Here is a 17,021-nt window from a genome sequence, read left to right as displayed (position 1 = left end):
TCTGCCTGAGCCCCGTGTCACTCAATTCACCGGGCTCACAGCCAGCACCCCCCACCCCCGAGTGGAGAGACGGGGCACCACGGCCCTGGCCTAAGTCCTAGCTGGGCCCTCTCACTGCAAGGATGGATTCCCCACTTGCCCACTGCAAAGGCTCAGCGCAGGTCCTGGGAGCCCTTCTCCCACCCAGTCCTCAGAAGGAGGTGGCAAGGGGCCGTCCCAGGAGCCGGATCCCTCCGTGGGCAGCGCCCAGGTTCAACCTTTCCTGTTCCCACAGGGTCCACCAGAGCCCTCTCTCGGTTAGTTTCAGGCCCGGCCTACTTTGGGTGTACTGAGCATGCTCACCCGAACTGAGCATGCCCAGTAACCTTCGTTGTAGCCACTGCCCTCTCTCTGCCCTTACTTCTACTTACGATTTGCTGCCTCCTCTTTGGGGGGGGGTTTAAAAGGATTAAGGGGGGGCAAATCGCAGCAGGGTGGCTGTCAGGGTCTGAGCAGGGGGAAGAATTTTACTGGCCTGGGGGGTTCAAGCTACTGTAGCTAGCGGCAGAAGAGGGGCTGAAGGGGAAAAATCAGTGGTGGGGGGTCAGAGCCGGGGTTAAGCCGGGGGGAGACACCGCCAGACCCCGTGCGGGTACAAAACCCCCGTTTAGCGAGGGGGGGGGACAGTGACCCTGTGGGATGAGCCACCCACTGTGCTCGCTAATTTAGAGGTGTGTTTGGGCAGAGGCTGTTTTTGTTCTTCTCACAGGGACGCTGCATGTCAGCCTCGGAGCAGAGGGCGGGTTCCTGGGACTGGGGTCTTAAAGGCACAGGCCTCCAATTCCTAGCCTGTCAAAGCTTAATCACCGCAGCTCCTCTCTATCCTATACAAGTGTTGCAGGGCCAGGGCCACCCAGAGGGGGGTGCCAAGTGGGGCAATTTTCTGCAGGGGCCCCCACGAATATGTCGGAGGCTGCCCCCGCCTCCGTCTTCCCCTGGTGCCTCAGCGTGCCGCGTCCAGGAGCGGCCCTGGCGCACTGCAGCGCCATGGCTCCAACGCTGTCCGGGGCCGCTCTTGGTCGCAGCACGCTGAGGCTCCAGGACAGGAGGTAAGCGGCATGGTAAGGGGCCGGGCACCCCCCCAACCTCATCCTAACCATCACCATCACCCAGCAACAGCCCATTATGTAATTGCAAATGTATACATACCATTAAAGCATTTAATGTTTTTAAATAATGTTTTTAGTGTATTTTCAAATTATTACAAATTATTTTTTGAATGTATTTCACTGTTTTTTTTTTTACATTTCCAAATACAGGTTACTATAGTATTGCAACTTTTTTTTATGGAAGGGGCCCTAAAAATTGCTTTGCTTTGTAATAATTTGAAAATACACTAAATACATTATTTAAAAATATTAAACGCTTTAATGGTATGTATACCAGCTGCTTAGCTGCAGCGCACCAGGGGCGCTCCCGGACACGGCGCACTGAGACACCGGGGGATGGGGGAAGACGGATGCAGGGGGAGCCTCCGACATATTCATGGCGGTCTCTGCGGGGCCCTCGAGGTCCCCGGGGCCTGGGGCAAGTTGCACCACTTGCCCCCCGCCTCCCGGGCGGCCCTGAGACATTCTCTCGCCTAGACCTAGACCAGTTTCAACAGATTTAAAATTTTTATTAAGATGATGTTCAAAAAAAAAAAGCGAACAGAGTTTGAGCATAGAAGTTTCTGGTTATCAGGGAATACTGTACAGATTATCGATGGTGCACAGTTTAGTTTAAAATCAGGTGGCATAAGTGAAGGTCACAAGGAGAGGGCAAAAGGTTAGAGATAAAAGGTGAAACTAGTCAAAGTGAAAAGTTACAGCCTAGATGATGTCATAATGCAATTAGGTCTGATCCATTTCCAATAATTAACCACAGACTTCGCTGACACACAGGCTGAGATGGACTGGCATCACACAGGCCAAGCAGGTGATTTTCTATTCCTGAAGTGTCTTACCTCCCAGGGCACAGCTCACAAACACCAGCAGCACAACGAATGGTGGCTTCGTCCGTACGATATGGGATTGTCCATGGAACTCGGTCTCCACTGAGAAAAAGCTGCTGTTTATGGCGCTCATCCTGCCTGAGCCCCGTGTCACTCAATTCACTGGGCTCACAGCCAGCACCCCCCACCCCCGAGTGGAGAGACGGGGCACCACGGCACTGGCCTAAGTCCTAGCTGGGCCTTCTCACTGCAAGGATGGATTCCCCACTTGCCCACTGCAAAGGCTCAGCGCAGGTCCTGGGAGCCCTTCTCCCACCCAGTCCTCAGAAGGAGGTGGCGAGGGGCCGTCCCAGGAGCCGGATCCCTCTGCCGGGCAGTGCCCAGGCTCAACCTTTCCTGTTCCCACAGGGTCCACCAGAGCCCGCTCTCGGTTAGTTTCAGGCCCGGCCTCGCCCTCCCTTTCAGATGCTCAGCGTGGCCGTGTTCGCGCTAGGAAGCCGCTGCACCACCACCAGGTGCCACCTCCGCCTGCTGCAACAGTCGAGACCAACTGCCGCTGCTGCCGTTAGGTTTGAAAGTAGTCTGGCGCACGCCGCCCTCCGTCTCTTTCGCCAGTCTGCGCGCGCGAACCCGTGGAATTAAAATGCGGCTGTCGAAGCAGCACCTGGCTGTGCGTGTCATCAGCGGCGCGGGCCCCACACGCCACGGCGCGGGCCCCACGCGCCAGGTTCACCTGCTCCCTCTCAGGCTGGGGTCAGGGGCTTCTACCCCGTATCCCAGCCCTGTAGCCGCTGCTCTCCCCCTTTAAGGAGAGAGCGGGGCTGGTGAGAGGAGAGGGGGCCAATATTAACTAGAGCCAGGGCTGGTGCAAGGAAGTTTCACCCTTAGGCAAAACTTCTACCTTGCCTCCCCTCAGCCCTGCGGCAACTCCACGCCCCTCCTCCACACTGAGGGGCGCCTCCCCCCCCCGCGGCAGCTCCCCCTGGGAGCTGTGCGGCAGCTCCCTCCCCTACCCTGAGGCACCCCCCGTGGCCAGGGCCAGCTCTAGGCACCAGCAAAGCAAGCAAGTGCTTGGGGCGGCAAATTTGCAGGGGCGCAAGAATCCAGCATGAGAGCTGAGAACCAACAGGGAACCTTGGGAGCTGTAGTTCCTTGGTTAGTTCCCTGCCTATAGAGCCAGCCCTGCAGCAGGGAAAGAACTACATTTCCCAGCATTCCCTCAGCCGCAATTAATAGGAAAGGGAGGGGGAAGGAGTGTAGAACTGAAACCTCATGCTGCAGCTTGCTGTAAAGGGTAGGGACAGAGCCAGCTCTAGGATTTTTGCTGCCCCCCCAACCCCAGCCCTGGCTCCCCCTGCACCACTGTATTGCCCCATCCCTGGACTCTCTCCCGCCCACATCCCCTGCCGCCTCAGCTCTGGCCCCCACCTGCACCTCCTGCCGTCCCAGCCCTGGGCTCTCACCCCACCCGCATCTCCTGCCACCCCAGCCCTGGGCTCTTCTCCCCCCCCTGCACCCGCACACCCTGCCGCCTCAGCTCTGGCCCCCACCTGCACCTCCTGCCGCCCCAGCCCTGGGCTCTCACCCAAAGAAAGAATTGGGTGGACTAAATGCACATTGCACCTCTCTATCTGAAGCCTAGCAAGGCAGGTACGTGCATCCCACTAGAATTTAAAATGAAAAGTAAGGAAGGGGAGCTCTACTAGACTGGGCAGCTTTAGATACAGTACCAGGTATGTAGGAGGATTTACACTTCTGAGCCATGGAAGCAGAAATTGACTTTTCTTTTCCAGATTTAGCTAATATTCAGAAAGGGAATGCAGCACCTGCCTTGCAGATTTGAACGCCCTCAAAATTCCAGAGTGCTCAAGCTCAATTGGGGCAGCTGTTACTTCATTTCCCCCAAATCAAATATACTGATCCACTGTAACTTGCTGTAGGAAAAAGTAGAATAAATTGAGCAAGAAATGCTTCCCAGTGGTTATTAGGACTGGAATTGCTATTTTCAACAGCCATTGCTTTATTATTATTATTATTTTATTTTTAAGTTTTAGTTTTATTTGTTTAAAAGGAAGACAGTGATATTGCATTGGCAAATTCCCCATAGAAACAAAGAATGGAACAAAAGAATAATAAAGGCACCTCAACTTTTCCTCATTTATGTAGGACAGTCTTATATCCATCCAGATAGCCTTCAATCACACAAGCTGAAAATTGTTCCACTTTACTGCAGTTCTGTAACCATATGGGAACCAATCCTGTCTGTGTTCTGTGCACATCCAAAATTCCTGCTGAATGACCCGCCCTGGGAGCGAGTTACCAGTGACCCAGGGCTGGGGTGGCAGGAGGGTGTGGGGAGGGGGCAGCCAAAATTTTTTTTGCTTGGGGCAGCAAAAAACCTTGAGCCGGCCCTGCCCGCGGCAGCTCCCCACCCCCCGGCCCGGGGATCCGTGCGGCAGCTCTGACCCAGGGGAATCCCTGGGCTGCCTGCCAGTGGCTCAGACTCCCGCTCCCTCCCAGTGCAGCGGCCGCTGTAAAAAAAAAAAAAAATTGGGGGCACCCCTTTTTGGCACCCCCAAATCTTGGCACCCTAGGCAACCACCTAGTTGGCCTACATGTTAGCACCGGCCCTGACCAGAGCTGGCTGATTTTCCCTCCCTCCAAACTAAACACAACCCAGAATCTTCCCCATTGCGTCAAACATTTTGAAACGCTTGTTTTCACTCCACCCTCCCACTCCCCCGCAACTCACATTTTACTTGTTCCCCATTGGGAAAAATGGGAGGGAGGTAAAAAAAAGAGACAATATACCATTTTCACTTTTTAAACCTAATTTAAAAAATCCCACTTTTCCAATTGAAAAGAGGGTGTAATGGAGTAAAAATGCGTGAGAAAGTGTGTTTTGTTTGACTTCCACTCCCTCCTCCCCTTTTTCTACTAGAATAAAGGAGGAAACCAAGTAACTGACATGTTTTTTTTTTTTTTTTTTTTCAGAAAAACAAAGTTTCCACAAAATCTTTGTTTTATTCAAAACCAAGTTTTCAGCTAAAACTTCTAATGAAAACTTTCCACCCAGTTCTACGATCACCATCAAGTAGGTGGGTTGAACGCCAGTTGGCTCAAGATGAACAGGCTGTGGAACCCTGTTGTATCCACGAGCCACACCTCCCTGCTAATGATGAGGAAGGCTGCAACCTACTCCATTTTATAGAGCGCCCCTGCATCCAGCAGTGCAAAAAGGACACCTTAATTGGGTAGCTGAGGATTTCCCTGGTGCAGGGAAATCTCTGGGTTGTTTAATGTCAATGTAAATGCTTCTGCCTCGCCCTATTGGGAGAGGAGGGGGCATGTTCAGAGCACACAGCAGTCTGGCAATCCCTGGCTCTCATGTAAACCCTGGAGGACCATTACTGCTGATGCAAGATAGAACAGCCCCAGAGCTCTTGGGGGAATAGATCTGTGCATGAGGCTTTGGGTAAGTTGCCAACACAGCACTTCAGATGGAAAAATATTCTGCAATGCTGATTTTAGTCAGATACTAAATAAGACCAAATTGGCTTTTTTCCACTTCCACTTTTTTCCACTGCTGCTATCTGGAACTGTTGCAAACAAGCTGAAATGTAAAACGTTGTTTTATTCCAAAGGAAAAGGACGCTTCATTTGCTTAAGCACTTTAGACATTTAAAAAGACAAAACACACAGTGAAGATTTTATTTTTACTTTGCCACACACACAAAAAAGTTTCCAGGCCACTGCATAGCAGAACTGTTTTCTCTGTTGAATTCATGATGGTCTTGCTTTGAATGAATATTATATTTAAGACAACACAAAATTACTGTAGTGGTGTCTTTTTTACTCTGCATAGGACAGAGCTTTGGTATTGTTGACATTTTTAGTCTGCAAAACTCTGGGAAAAGATCAGGTGCAGAGTAGGCATACTGGCCTTCCTCCCCCTTAATCTACTGAAAATACTCCCATGTATTACTGCCAGATTTTCAAACAGAAAAAAGGGCAGTATGCCACATTATATATCAAAAGTGTCGATGTCGGTTATGATCCTGAAAGCTGTTGAGCATCTCATTTTCCACTGAAAGTTGTACAAGTTGTTGGTATTCAGCAGATGCAGGTCAGATTCATAGTGTCCAACTGTGGTACTTAAGTAAGCAAAACTTCTCTTGACTACAATGGTGATAGGACAATTAGAACTTCAAAATAATTCTGGATTTGTACAACTTCTGTTGAGTCGTGCTTGTCAAAATTTCATGGACTCCACCATTTCAATAATCAAAAATTCTGTGAAACTCCATGTTTCAAGGAAATCAGATTGAGCCCAAGCATGACTTTTCTGAAGGGAATGCAAAACACCAACTTTTCCCAAAATCGGTACTCAAGATGTGAAGTAATCCCCTAAAATTGAACTGTCTGATTTAGTGACATCCCACTTAGATAAGAAATCAACTAAGTTACTCCAGGATTGAATTGAGGCTCATATGTCAAAATATCATGCTAATTCCATTTCATATTGCTGCTTTTTATTTTTAAGTCTTCAAGGTACTGAATCTGCCCTTTACATTTCATAATTGTATATCTTCCTTGTATATCTACATTTTAATGTTGTATATCATTCTAATATACTTAAATACAAAATGCATTGTACTTGATTTAAATATCAACTTGTATTTTAAAGCTCATTTTGTATTACTTTGAATGGGTTTTATGTTTGAATTCAAGATGGTTACTGATGATACAGTTTTACTATGGTTGATTGTAATTTAAAACTGTTATTTTGTAATGGATAATATTTAGATTTATCAACTCTATTCTCAACTTTAAAATAAAGCATTTAAGAAAAAGTAAATGGTAAATAGACGTCATTAATTCAGAATAACTGAAATAAAGTCTCTGCAAAAATCACAGCATCTGTAGAATAATAGTTCGGTTCTCATCTAAATGCAAAGCTATAATTTAATCATAGGAACCTATTGCATCATGAGTCATGAGCACAGTTTAAGAGTTTTCTAAGCAGCTACAGAAATTTCAATTGAGTTATTATGCTGCTGTTTTCAAATAAACTAATATTGTTTGTAACATAGACCAGAATTATTAAAAGCGGTCAATCTTCAGATTGTTTAATATTAAAATTTATCAAATAGGAAGTAAATATTACTTTATCTGATGTACAGAAAGAATATAATGGAGTATGATGAAGCATCTGAGAATATCATGCAAATATATACGAAGAATTATTCACATGGGTACCCCGGTAAACGTAATTCCTCAAAATACTTCAGACTCTTAATGCTTCTGTCAAATCATTGTTTGAATTGAGGAGCTTCAACACTATTTTATTTCTAGAACATAATACAGAGTAATTGTTTCTTCTCTCCAGAATGAGTGATGGTAGGAGACTTTACCCATGCAGACCTCCAGCTTAATTTCAGACTGCACCTCTCAACTTTTTCTAGAGAAATATGTAAGAATTACATAGTGACTCAAGACTGTTTTGATCGTTTCTCAGGATACATTACTGTATACTGTAATTTATTTTAATCATATTCCTCTTGATCTTTTATTCTGTTATATTAAATTAGTTGTAAATTAATGTAAAAAGGAGTATCTCTTGTACCAAATGTTATATAATTTCAAAAAATGACATGGCCTGGTGTAGTGAATAGATGTATTGTAATAGTATATGTAGTATACATAATATACCTAGTAGAAATTTGATTCGGATAACAGCTAGAAATTATTAGTTGATATCAGTATAATTTGGACAAGAAAATAGCCCTTTATTTAGTAAAAATCTGTAATATTTAGCTCTATTTGACATTGAGCTGCAGAAGCTAAATGGACAGATGATTCACTCAGCCAAAATTGAGCACATTCATCCTGCTCCACTGCATTAGACCAGAAGTACAAAATGTAGAAATAAGAAAACAGTGGCAAAGGCTTTGGAAAGACAAAGAAAATTACCTTTCTCTTATTACTATCCATTTTCATGGTTTTCCATCCATTTTCTCTTTTCTTGGTTTGTTAAAGAAAAAACAGCCTCTACAGAGGTGAAAAATGTAAAATAATCTAAAGGTTTTGTGGGAGACCTATGGAATAAATATTCTATTCAGAAAACTACATTAGAAGAAATTATAAGGTTACAGACTGAAGTTCTATATCATCTTCATATCCAATCCGAACAGTGCCAAATCCAACATGTCCAGCATCTCAACTAAAATAGTCAAGATGATCATGAAGGGCAGCTGGATGAAGCTGAATGCTGAGATGATGTTATTACGGAAAGTACTTTAAAAAATTTGCTACCTCTATAATGTTAGTCTCCACTGAGTGTGACAAACAAACACCCACAACAGAGCTGCAATTGGCAACCACTTCCGCGCGCCCACCATTTCCTCGCGTCTGTCCCTTTAACTACCTAGGCGCGACTAGGTCCCTCTCCCCAGCCACACGCTCTCAACTCCCCCTGAGCCAATGCTCCCGCCCCTTATACCCGGACGCGCGCGCAGCCGCGAGCGCGCACCCCTCCCTCCCCTTTTCCCCGCCCACACCAAGCTGCCCTCCCGCCTTGATTGGCTAAGCGCTCCTGCGCCGGATAGTCAACATGGCCCGCGTGCAGAGCCGTGGTTCCTTGCGGGCCAATCGAGGTGGGTTTTACTGTGCGGGCTGCCTGAGCGTCGCCCAATGGGAAGCGGTCTTATTGACGGCGGCGCAGCCCGAGTGAGTCGGCCTGAGAGAAGCTTAGGCGCCGCTGGTGGGGCCGTGAGGAGACGCGCGGCCCGGGCAGGTGAGGGCCGATGGGGCCGGTCTGAGCTCCTTGTCCTTTCCCGGCTGTAGCTAGGTGAGGGGGCCCCCATGCCTGGGAGCGAGGCCCGCCCTCCCTGTTTGCGGTTGGGGCGAGCGGAGGCGGCCTCTCTAGCCCGGGGTGGGGCTCCGGGAGTGGCGTGGGAGGCCCGGGGCGCCCCACTAGCGTGGGGCGGGCCTAGCTCCGAGCGGGCAGGGTTGCGCGGAGTTTCTGTCGCTGCGCCGGGAAAGTTCGGCTCCGCGGGGCCGCTGTGTGGGGCGTCTCAGTGATTGTAGGCCTGGCGTGAGGATCCCCGGCCCCGCGTACCTCCGCTCTGCTCCCCTGCGGGGAGGCCGGGACCTGGGGGCGCTCCTTCCCCCACCGCTGTGTTCACCTCGCTGCCACCCCGTCTCTTCTCCGGCTGCCCTGGGTAGGGAACTCACTTCTTCTACTCCCCTGCCCCGATTGCACGCTGCTGCGTCTCCCCAGGTATCCTGAGAGAGTGCGTAAGAGTCTTATTATCCTACTCATTTGGTAGCTGCATTTCATATCCTCAAGTGGGCTGGACCTTTCACGTTGAGACATTCACAGCAGAAGGGCAGAGGAAAAAGTATAGAGGCACTAGGGGAAGGAGAAAACAGCCAAATTATCCAAGTCACCTTGACTTATTGCCACCTTATTGTGTGGCAAGCATAGGCCTTTAAAAGGAGTTTAAATATCGCGCAAAGAAGAGGTTATGTGAACCAGCTTAAAGAATTTCTGTTCATTCCCTATTTTTATTTCTCTTAAGTTTCCCCAGCAGGAATATAAAGTTGATGGTTGCTGCCTACAGAGTTATGTATAAAAGGTCTGACACAGACATTGTGACTTTCTTCTGAGGTTTGGCTTACCCATGAGTTGTTGGGCCCTACCAAATTCACAGTCCATTTTGGTCAATTTCAGGGTCATAGGATTTTAAAAATAGTAAATTTTATGGTATTGTAATTGCAGGGGTCCTGACCCAAAAAGGAGTTGGGGGGGGGGGGAGTGGCAAGGTTATTGTAGGGGGGGTTGTGGTACTGCTACTCTTACTTCTGTACTGCTGCAGACGGTGGCATTGCATTCAGAGCTGGAGAGTGGGAGCCCAACTCTGAAGGAAGAGCTAGCAGCAGCACAGAAGTTAGAATGGCAAGGTATGCCATGCTTGCTTCTGTACTGCTGCCTGCAGAGCTGGGCCCTTAGTCAGCAGCCGCAAGTCAGCAGCCGCTCAGCTCTGCAGACAGCAGCACAGAAGTAAGGGTGGCACGGGTATGGCATTGCTATCTTTACTTCTGCACTGCTTCTGGCGGGGTGCTGATAGCCCACAGCCGCCACTCTCCAGTTGCTCAGCGCTGAAGGCAGCACAGAAGTAAGGGCGGCAATACCACGATCCCCCTTAAAATAACCTTGTGACCTCCCCCCCCCGCAATTCCTTTTTGGGTCAGGACCCTCCCTCACTTTGAGACACTTTGGTCTCCCCCATGAGATTGGTATAGTATAGGGTAAAAGTGCACACAAGACCACATTTCATGGTCCATGATGTTTTTTGTTTTTAGGGTAGGCTGGGAGAGGGGATGCCAGCCCATGGGGCTCCCCAAAGCACAGGGCCTGGAGTGGTTCCTAGGGATGGCTCTGATGCCTAAGGGCCAACCAAGACTGGGGGTTTATTGAGCTAAGTCAGGCGCGGGTAAACTTTTTAGCCTGAGGGCTACATCAGGTTTCTGAAATTGTATGGAGGGCTGGTTAGGGGAGGCTGTGCCCCCCCAAACAGCCAGGTGTGGCCCAGCCACTGCCCCATCTGACCACCCCCCTGCTTCTTGCCCTCTGATGTCTCCTCCCCCCCTGAACCTCTGCCCCATCCAACCCTTCCTCTCATTCCTGACTGCCCCCTGGAGCCCCTCCCCCATTCAACCCCTCTGTTCCCCGCCCTCTGACCACCCTGACCTCATCCACACCCCTGACCACCACTCCGAACTCCCTTGCCTTCTATCCAACCCCCCTGCTCCCTGCCTCCTTACTATGCTGCCTGGAGCGCTGGTGGCTTTACAGCTGCGCTTCCCAGAGCACCAGGGCAGCCAGCCACGCTGCCCGACTGGAGCCAGCCACACCACAGCACAGAGCACTGGGTCAGGCCAGCTCTGCAGCTGCGCTGCCTGGCAAGAGCTAGCAGTCCCGCTGCCCAGAGCATTGCTAGTGTCGGGGCAAGCTGAGGCAGCGGGGGAGGGGGAATAGTGGGGGAAGGGCCAGGGACTAGCCTTCCAGGCCAGGAGCTCAGGGGCTGGGCAGGACGGTAGTTTTCCCATCGCTGAGCTAGGTGCTCAGAAACAGTAGATGGTACCTGCTTACAAAAGAGCTTACAGTCTAATTCAACAAGACATACGTGCACATGGGAAAGGGTATAACACAAGCAGAGTGATGGCATTAGATATGGTGGTTATGCTGTTTATTTACTCTTTGAGGGTGTATGTTTGGAAGGGATAAGCTAAATGGAAATAAGAGGTGAGGGGGCAAGGCAGGGGAGTAAAGGGGTAAGAAATTAGATAGGTGTGGAGTGAGGTTTAGGGGAAGAGACTGAGAATGGGGGATTAGGAGTTAGGGTTAGAACAAATAGCCAATCAACACAGGGGCGGAGCAAGTCCAGTCGGTACTACAGAAAGTCCTCTAAATATGCAATGGTCCAAAGATATGCTTTGGCTTTTTGGCTGCTTTTGCCCCTACTGACTGGAGTCTCTGGGGCTGACTCTTATACAACCCACATGGTGAGGTGGGAGAGGGGAGGCCCCACCCGGGTCCTAATGCACCCAGAGTGAGAGGGTTCTCTCCTACACAATTCTGGATCTGGTGGCTAACTGAGTGGAGGGGTGGTCTGATCCTGACTGGGCCTCATTTTACCACTCTTTTCCCAGTGCAGCAGGCTCAGTTTCTTCCTCTGTGTGTTGGCTTACATGCAACTGTAAGGACTTGAAATCTTTTTTTTTAAACAAAATGAAAGTTTTCTTTTTCAAAATGCATTCCCTCTTGAGGGATGGTGCCTCCTGACATTAAGCTTGCAGGACCTTTTTCAAAGCTGTGCCTGTTAGAGGTGAGCAAGCCCTTCCTTCTGGGGCTGAGCCTTTGTTTTTGGGCCCTACATGGGCTGAGACCCTCCCCTACCTCCCAATTATTTCCATTCCTATGCTGCTTCAGCTAACCTGTATCGTGTCTGGTTTGCATCAGGCAGACTTTAATTACAGCATGTTTCCCAGGACTAGTGAGGTAGGTGGCTTTTTGTTGTTGTTTGTTTTTATTTTGTTCTGTGTTTTAATATTCTGTCACTAATGGCATAATTTGAAGATAATGGTTTGCTCGAGGTAACTGAGACCATAACTTGTCCTGCAAAGCTTATTGGTGGTGATGCCCAAGAAATAACTCTCTTGATTCTAAGCTCCAATATTTGAGTGCCAACAGTTATAAAACTGTAAACTGAGCTTGCTTATCATGGAAATAATTAAACATGGAGACGCCATGATACCACTTACTTTCTCATTGAAATGCACTGGCTCTATCATACTTAACTCTTCCAGAATTCACAGGCAATTCCGTGATCTCTGTAGGAAGAGCTTGTTTTAAAAGTTGTACTATTTTTTGATTTCTGACCTTCTCTTAAGTTTTCTCTAACTGGAAGAGCTCTGTTTGAAAGTACCCCTTTAATAAGTGTTGAAACACTGGGAAAGTTCCAGAAGACTAGAATAAAGCTAATGTTGTTCCACATTTTTAATGGGGTAAACAGGATGACCTGGGTAATTACAGGTAGGGCAACGAGTCTGTCATGTAGGTTATGGATTCCATGACTTTCCATGACTTCTGCAGGAGCCGGTGTTGGCTCAGAAGCACAGCAGTTTGGGTTGTGGGGGGGGAGGGGGAGTGCAGTTCCCAGCCAATGGGAGCTGTGCAGCCGGTGCTTGTGGCGGGACCAGTGCGTGAAACCCCATGGCCTATCCACCACCTAGGACCTGCAGCCGGGACACCTGGAGTCGGGTAGGGAGCCCCTGCCAGCCCCGCCAACCACCTCCAGCACCAGCAGGGGTCCCAGGCCATGGCCTGTCCCCCCCACACCCTGCAGCACCAAAAGGGTCCTGGGCCAGTGCCCCTGGACCACCACCCCACCCCCCCTCAGAGCACCCGCAGCCCCCCGCCTACGTTTTAGTTAAGGGTATATAGTAAGAGTCGTGGACATGTCACGGGCCATGAATTTTTGTTTACTGCCCTTGACTTGTCCATGACTTTCACTAAAAATATCCATGACTAAAATGTAGCCTTAATTATAGGCCAGTCAGTCTGACATTGATCCCTGGGAAGATAATGGAGCAGCTGATATAAAACTCAGTTAATAGAGAATTTGAGGAGGGTAATGTAATTAATGCAAATCAATATGGATTTATGGAAAATAGATTCTAGCAAACTAACTTGATATCTTTTTTTCTAATGAGATTACAAGTTTGGTTGATAAAGATAATAGTGTTGATGTAATATACTTAGACTTAGGACCACATGACACTGTGATTTAAAAACTAGAATGATATAAAATTAACATGCACACATTAAATGAATTTGAAGATGGCTAACTGATCTCAAAATTTAATTATAAATAGGAAATATCATCAAACGGGTATGTTTCTATTGGGTCTTGAAGGAATCGGTACTTGGCCCTACACTATCTAACTCTTTTATTAATGATCTGGAAGAAAACATACAATCACTGATGAAATGTGCAGATAACACGCACACTGGAGTAGTGGTAAATAATGAAGAGGAAAGGTCACTGATACAGAGTCATCTGGTTCGTTTGCTTGAGCACAGCTTCTCAATGTCGGTTTAATATGGCTAAATACATCTAGGAACAAAGAATATAGGCTATACTGACAGGATGGGATGCTCTGTCCTGGGAAGCAGTGACCCTGAAAAGAGATTTGGGGGTTTTGGTAGATAATTAGCTTAACATGACCTCCTGCAATGCTTGGAGGCATAGACATGGGAATCTTGAATAGGAATAAAGAGGTTATTTTATGTCTGGCCCTGGTACAACTGCTGCTGGAATACTGTGTCCAGCTCTGGTGCTTGAAATTCAAGAAGGACATTGATAAACTGGAGAGAGTTCAGAGAAGAGCCATGAGAATGGTTCAAGGATTAGAAAACACCTTTTAGTGACTGAGTTATTGAGTCTGTCTTTTTAACTTAACAAAGAGAAGGTTAAGGGGTGACTTGATTGTAGTCTGTGAGTATCTACACAGAAAACAAGTATTTAATGATGGACTCTTCAGTCTAGCATAGCGGTTCTCAAACTGGGTTGGGACCCCACAGTGGGTCACAACCTTGTTTTAATTGGGACGGCAGGGCTGGCATTAGACTTGCTGGGGCCCGAGGCTGAAGCCCAAGAGCTTCAGCAGTGGGCGGCGGGGTTACAGGCCCCCCACCTGGGGCTGAAGCCCTTTGGCTTTGGACACCTCCCTTCCCCGCCCTGGGTGGCGGGACTCAGGTGAGCTCAGGCTTCAGTCCCCCTTCCTGGGATCATGTAATAATTTTTGTTGTCAGAAGAGGGTTGTGGTGCAATTAAGTTTGAGAACCCCTGGGAGCAGAGAAAGGTATAAATCAATGCAATGGCCGGAATTTGAAACTAGACCAATTCAGATTGGAAATAAGGCATAAACTTTTAGCAGTGAGAATAACTAATCATAGAAACAATTTACCAACGGAAGTGGTGGGTTCTCCATCACAAATAATTATTAAATCATGATTGAAAGTTTGGGATTCTATGAATGCCCCAAACGTCTAAATTCTGACACCTCAAATTTCTAGGCGATACGCAAGTGCTTGATACTAGAATATTGCAGCAGCAGTTGGTGTCTTGATGTTAATTTATTATACCTACCATGTAGGAGATTGGCCTTCCTCAGAGCTTGCTTGACACATGGCAATAGTCAAACTGGGCCTTAGGCCCCAATCCACAAAGGTACTTATGCACCTGTATCCCAGTCTTTGGCTCCTAAGTCACAATTGTAGGCTCTACTGTGATAAACAAAACTCCAGCTGACTTCTGTAGGTGCCAAAACTTGGTGCCTAAATTTTCAGGGTAAACATTCTCTAGGTGCAGACATTTCTGCCTCTGGACACGTACATTACTGCCTCACTTTAGATTTCCTGAACCTAAACCCCAGATCAGTGCACAAACCAGGGGAAGATAGGCGGGAGAATGCCTATCTCCCATGCGGGGCTTGATAAGGTAGGTGTGCTCAGAGGTTGCATACCAAATCAAGTTTAATTCAAAATCTGTCTGCTGGAGGAGGAAGTGGGCGGTGGTGTCCACCTTAACTTCTAGCCTATTGGTTAGAACACATACCTGGAATGTGGGAGATCTGGGTTCAGCGCCCACCCACCCCGGTCTCATGAAGGGAGAGGATATGAACAAGTGTCTCCTACCTCTCAGGAGAGTGCTCTAATCACTGAGCTATGGGATATTCTGATGTAGGGCTCTCTAAATCTCTCCTATTGAAGCTATTCCACTTGGGGTGAATATGCAAATAGTCATTGGGTCAGAGAGACTGAAAATAAGACTGGTGTTTAGGGCCAGGTATCAGGTTTAGTGTGGGGGCAAGAGATAGAAGGAAATGCTGGAATACTGCATGCTCTCTCTCTCTCCATTCTCATGGCTCTTCTCTGAACTCTCTCCAGTTTATCAATGTCCATCTTGAATTTCAAGCACCAGAGCTGGACACAGTATTCCAGCAGCAGTTGTACCAGTGCCAGACATAAAATAACCTCTTTATTCCTATTCAAGATTTCCATGTCTATGCCTCCAAGTTAGGAAAGAGTATGGGAGGAAAAGACTAGGAAGTGAAAAAAGGGGAAACCTTGATCATTAAAACTCCTGAGTCAGGAGTATTTCAGCTCTTTAGTTGTACTGCCCTTTGTCATGTTTGTATTTGAGAATATCTATGTGCACTCCTGTTTGAGACAGGAGTTGAATGAGATGACTAAGTACTGGGTAACATAAGAGGAAAAATCCTTTTTTTAGAAAAGGAGCAGCGAACCTAAATAGGTTGTTTCAGAGTAGCAGCCGTGTTAGTCTGTATCCGCAAAAAGAACTGGAGTACTTGTGGCACCTTAGAGACTAACAAATTTATTAGAGCATAAACTTTCGTGGACTACAGCCCACTTCTTCAGATGCATATAGAGTGAAACATATATTGAGGAGATATATATACACATACAGAGACAATGAACAGGTGCTCTCTGTATGTGTATATATATCTCCTCAATATATGTTTCACTCTATATGCATCTGAAGAAGTGGGCTGTAGTCCACGAAAGTTTATGCTCTAATAAATTTGTTAGTCTCTAAGGTGCCACAAGTACTCCTGTTCTTTTTCCTAAATAGTTCTGTTTGATAACCTCCTATCTTACTGATACATAACCTAGGCTTTAACACTTTTGTTTTTAGTATATAGTTCAGATTTTATGATGCCATAGGAACAGATTACAGGCTGAAATACTTACTTTTAAGGGATGTAAAGAGCTATTTAGCCATTTAAAAACAAATATTCCATGAAAACAACAAGGAGTCTGGTGGCACCTTAAAGACTAACAGATCCTTGTTGTTTTTGTAGATACAGACTAACACAGCTACCCCCTGATACTAAATATTCCATGAGATCACATCATAGAACAGCTGCTCATAAACTTGCATTCAGATGTGATGCTCGGTGTGACCAGTCTGGTGAAAGATGTACAGTACGTAAGATCCTGCTTATGGCTGTTGACTGTTCCTTAGCAGATCCTGCAGCTAGAATTGCAAGCATCTTGAGGTGTTAATCAGATTTTGATAATTTTATATGAGAACAGTATATTGTGTCCTAAACATTTTATATTTTAATTTGTAGGTGGATACAAGCATACAGATGGCAGATAACAGGTAAGTCAGAATGCTCTCAATATCTGTTCTAAACAGAAATTGTTTGCTACTTACCCATCTTCAAAGCTCACCAGTATCTTAGTAAGCGGTTCTTTCATGAAACTTGGCAAATCAAAAATAGAGAAGGCTAGCCAGAACATTAATGCTTTCTCCCATGAAAAAGGAAAATGAATTGATGCATAGGAAGCTAAGAATGTTGCACAAATGGTCATGTGTAAAATCACTCTGTTCTTCGTATTGTCTACTTCTGAGGGCATTCTGCGCACAATATTTAAAAATTCTGCTAATTT

At 47.0% G+C, this 17,021-nt stretch overlaps 1 protein-coding gene across 3 annotated transcripts in view; it reads left to right on the top strand.

The window, feature by feature from the left end:
- Positions 1-8,680: 8,680 nt before the first annotated feature.
- NAP1L4 (nucleosome assembly protein 1 like 4) overlaps positions 8,681-17,021 on the top strand; it is a 64,180-nt gene continuing 55,839 nt past the window's right edge. For 2 of the 3 annotated variants that reach the window (XM_054025407.1, XM_054025409.1), the window contains exons 1-2: positions 8,681-8,768; positions 16,700-16,731. In XM_054025407.1, the coding sequence (XP_053881382.1) occupies positions 16,718-16,731 (14 nt within the window). In that variant the 5' untranslated portion in view covers positions 8,681-8,768; positions 16,700-16,717. Of the gene's footprint in view, positions 8,823-16,699; positions 16,732-17,021 lie in introns of all 3 variants that reach the window. The other variant, XM_054025408.1, reaches the window with a different exon arrangement.

This window comes from Malaclemys terrapin, chromosome 4 (assembly GCF_027887155.1).
Source record: "Malaclemys terrapin pileata isolate rMalTer1 chromosome 4, rMalTer1.hap1, whole genome shotgun sequence".
NCBI classification, from domain to species: Eukaryota; Metazoa; Chordata; order Testudines; family Emydidae; genus Malaclemys; species Malaclemys terrapin.
The sequence above is the reverse complement of the archived record's forward strand: the minus strand, read 5'-3'. Positions and strand labels throughout refer to the sequence as shown.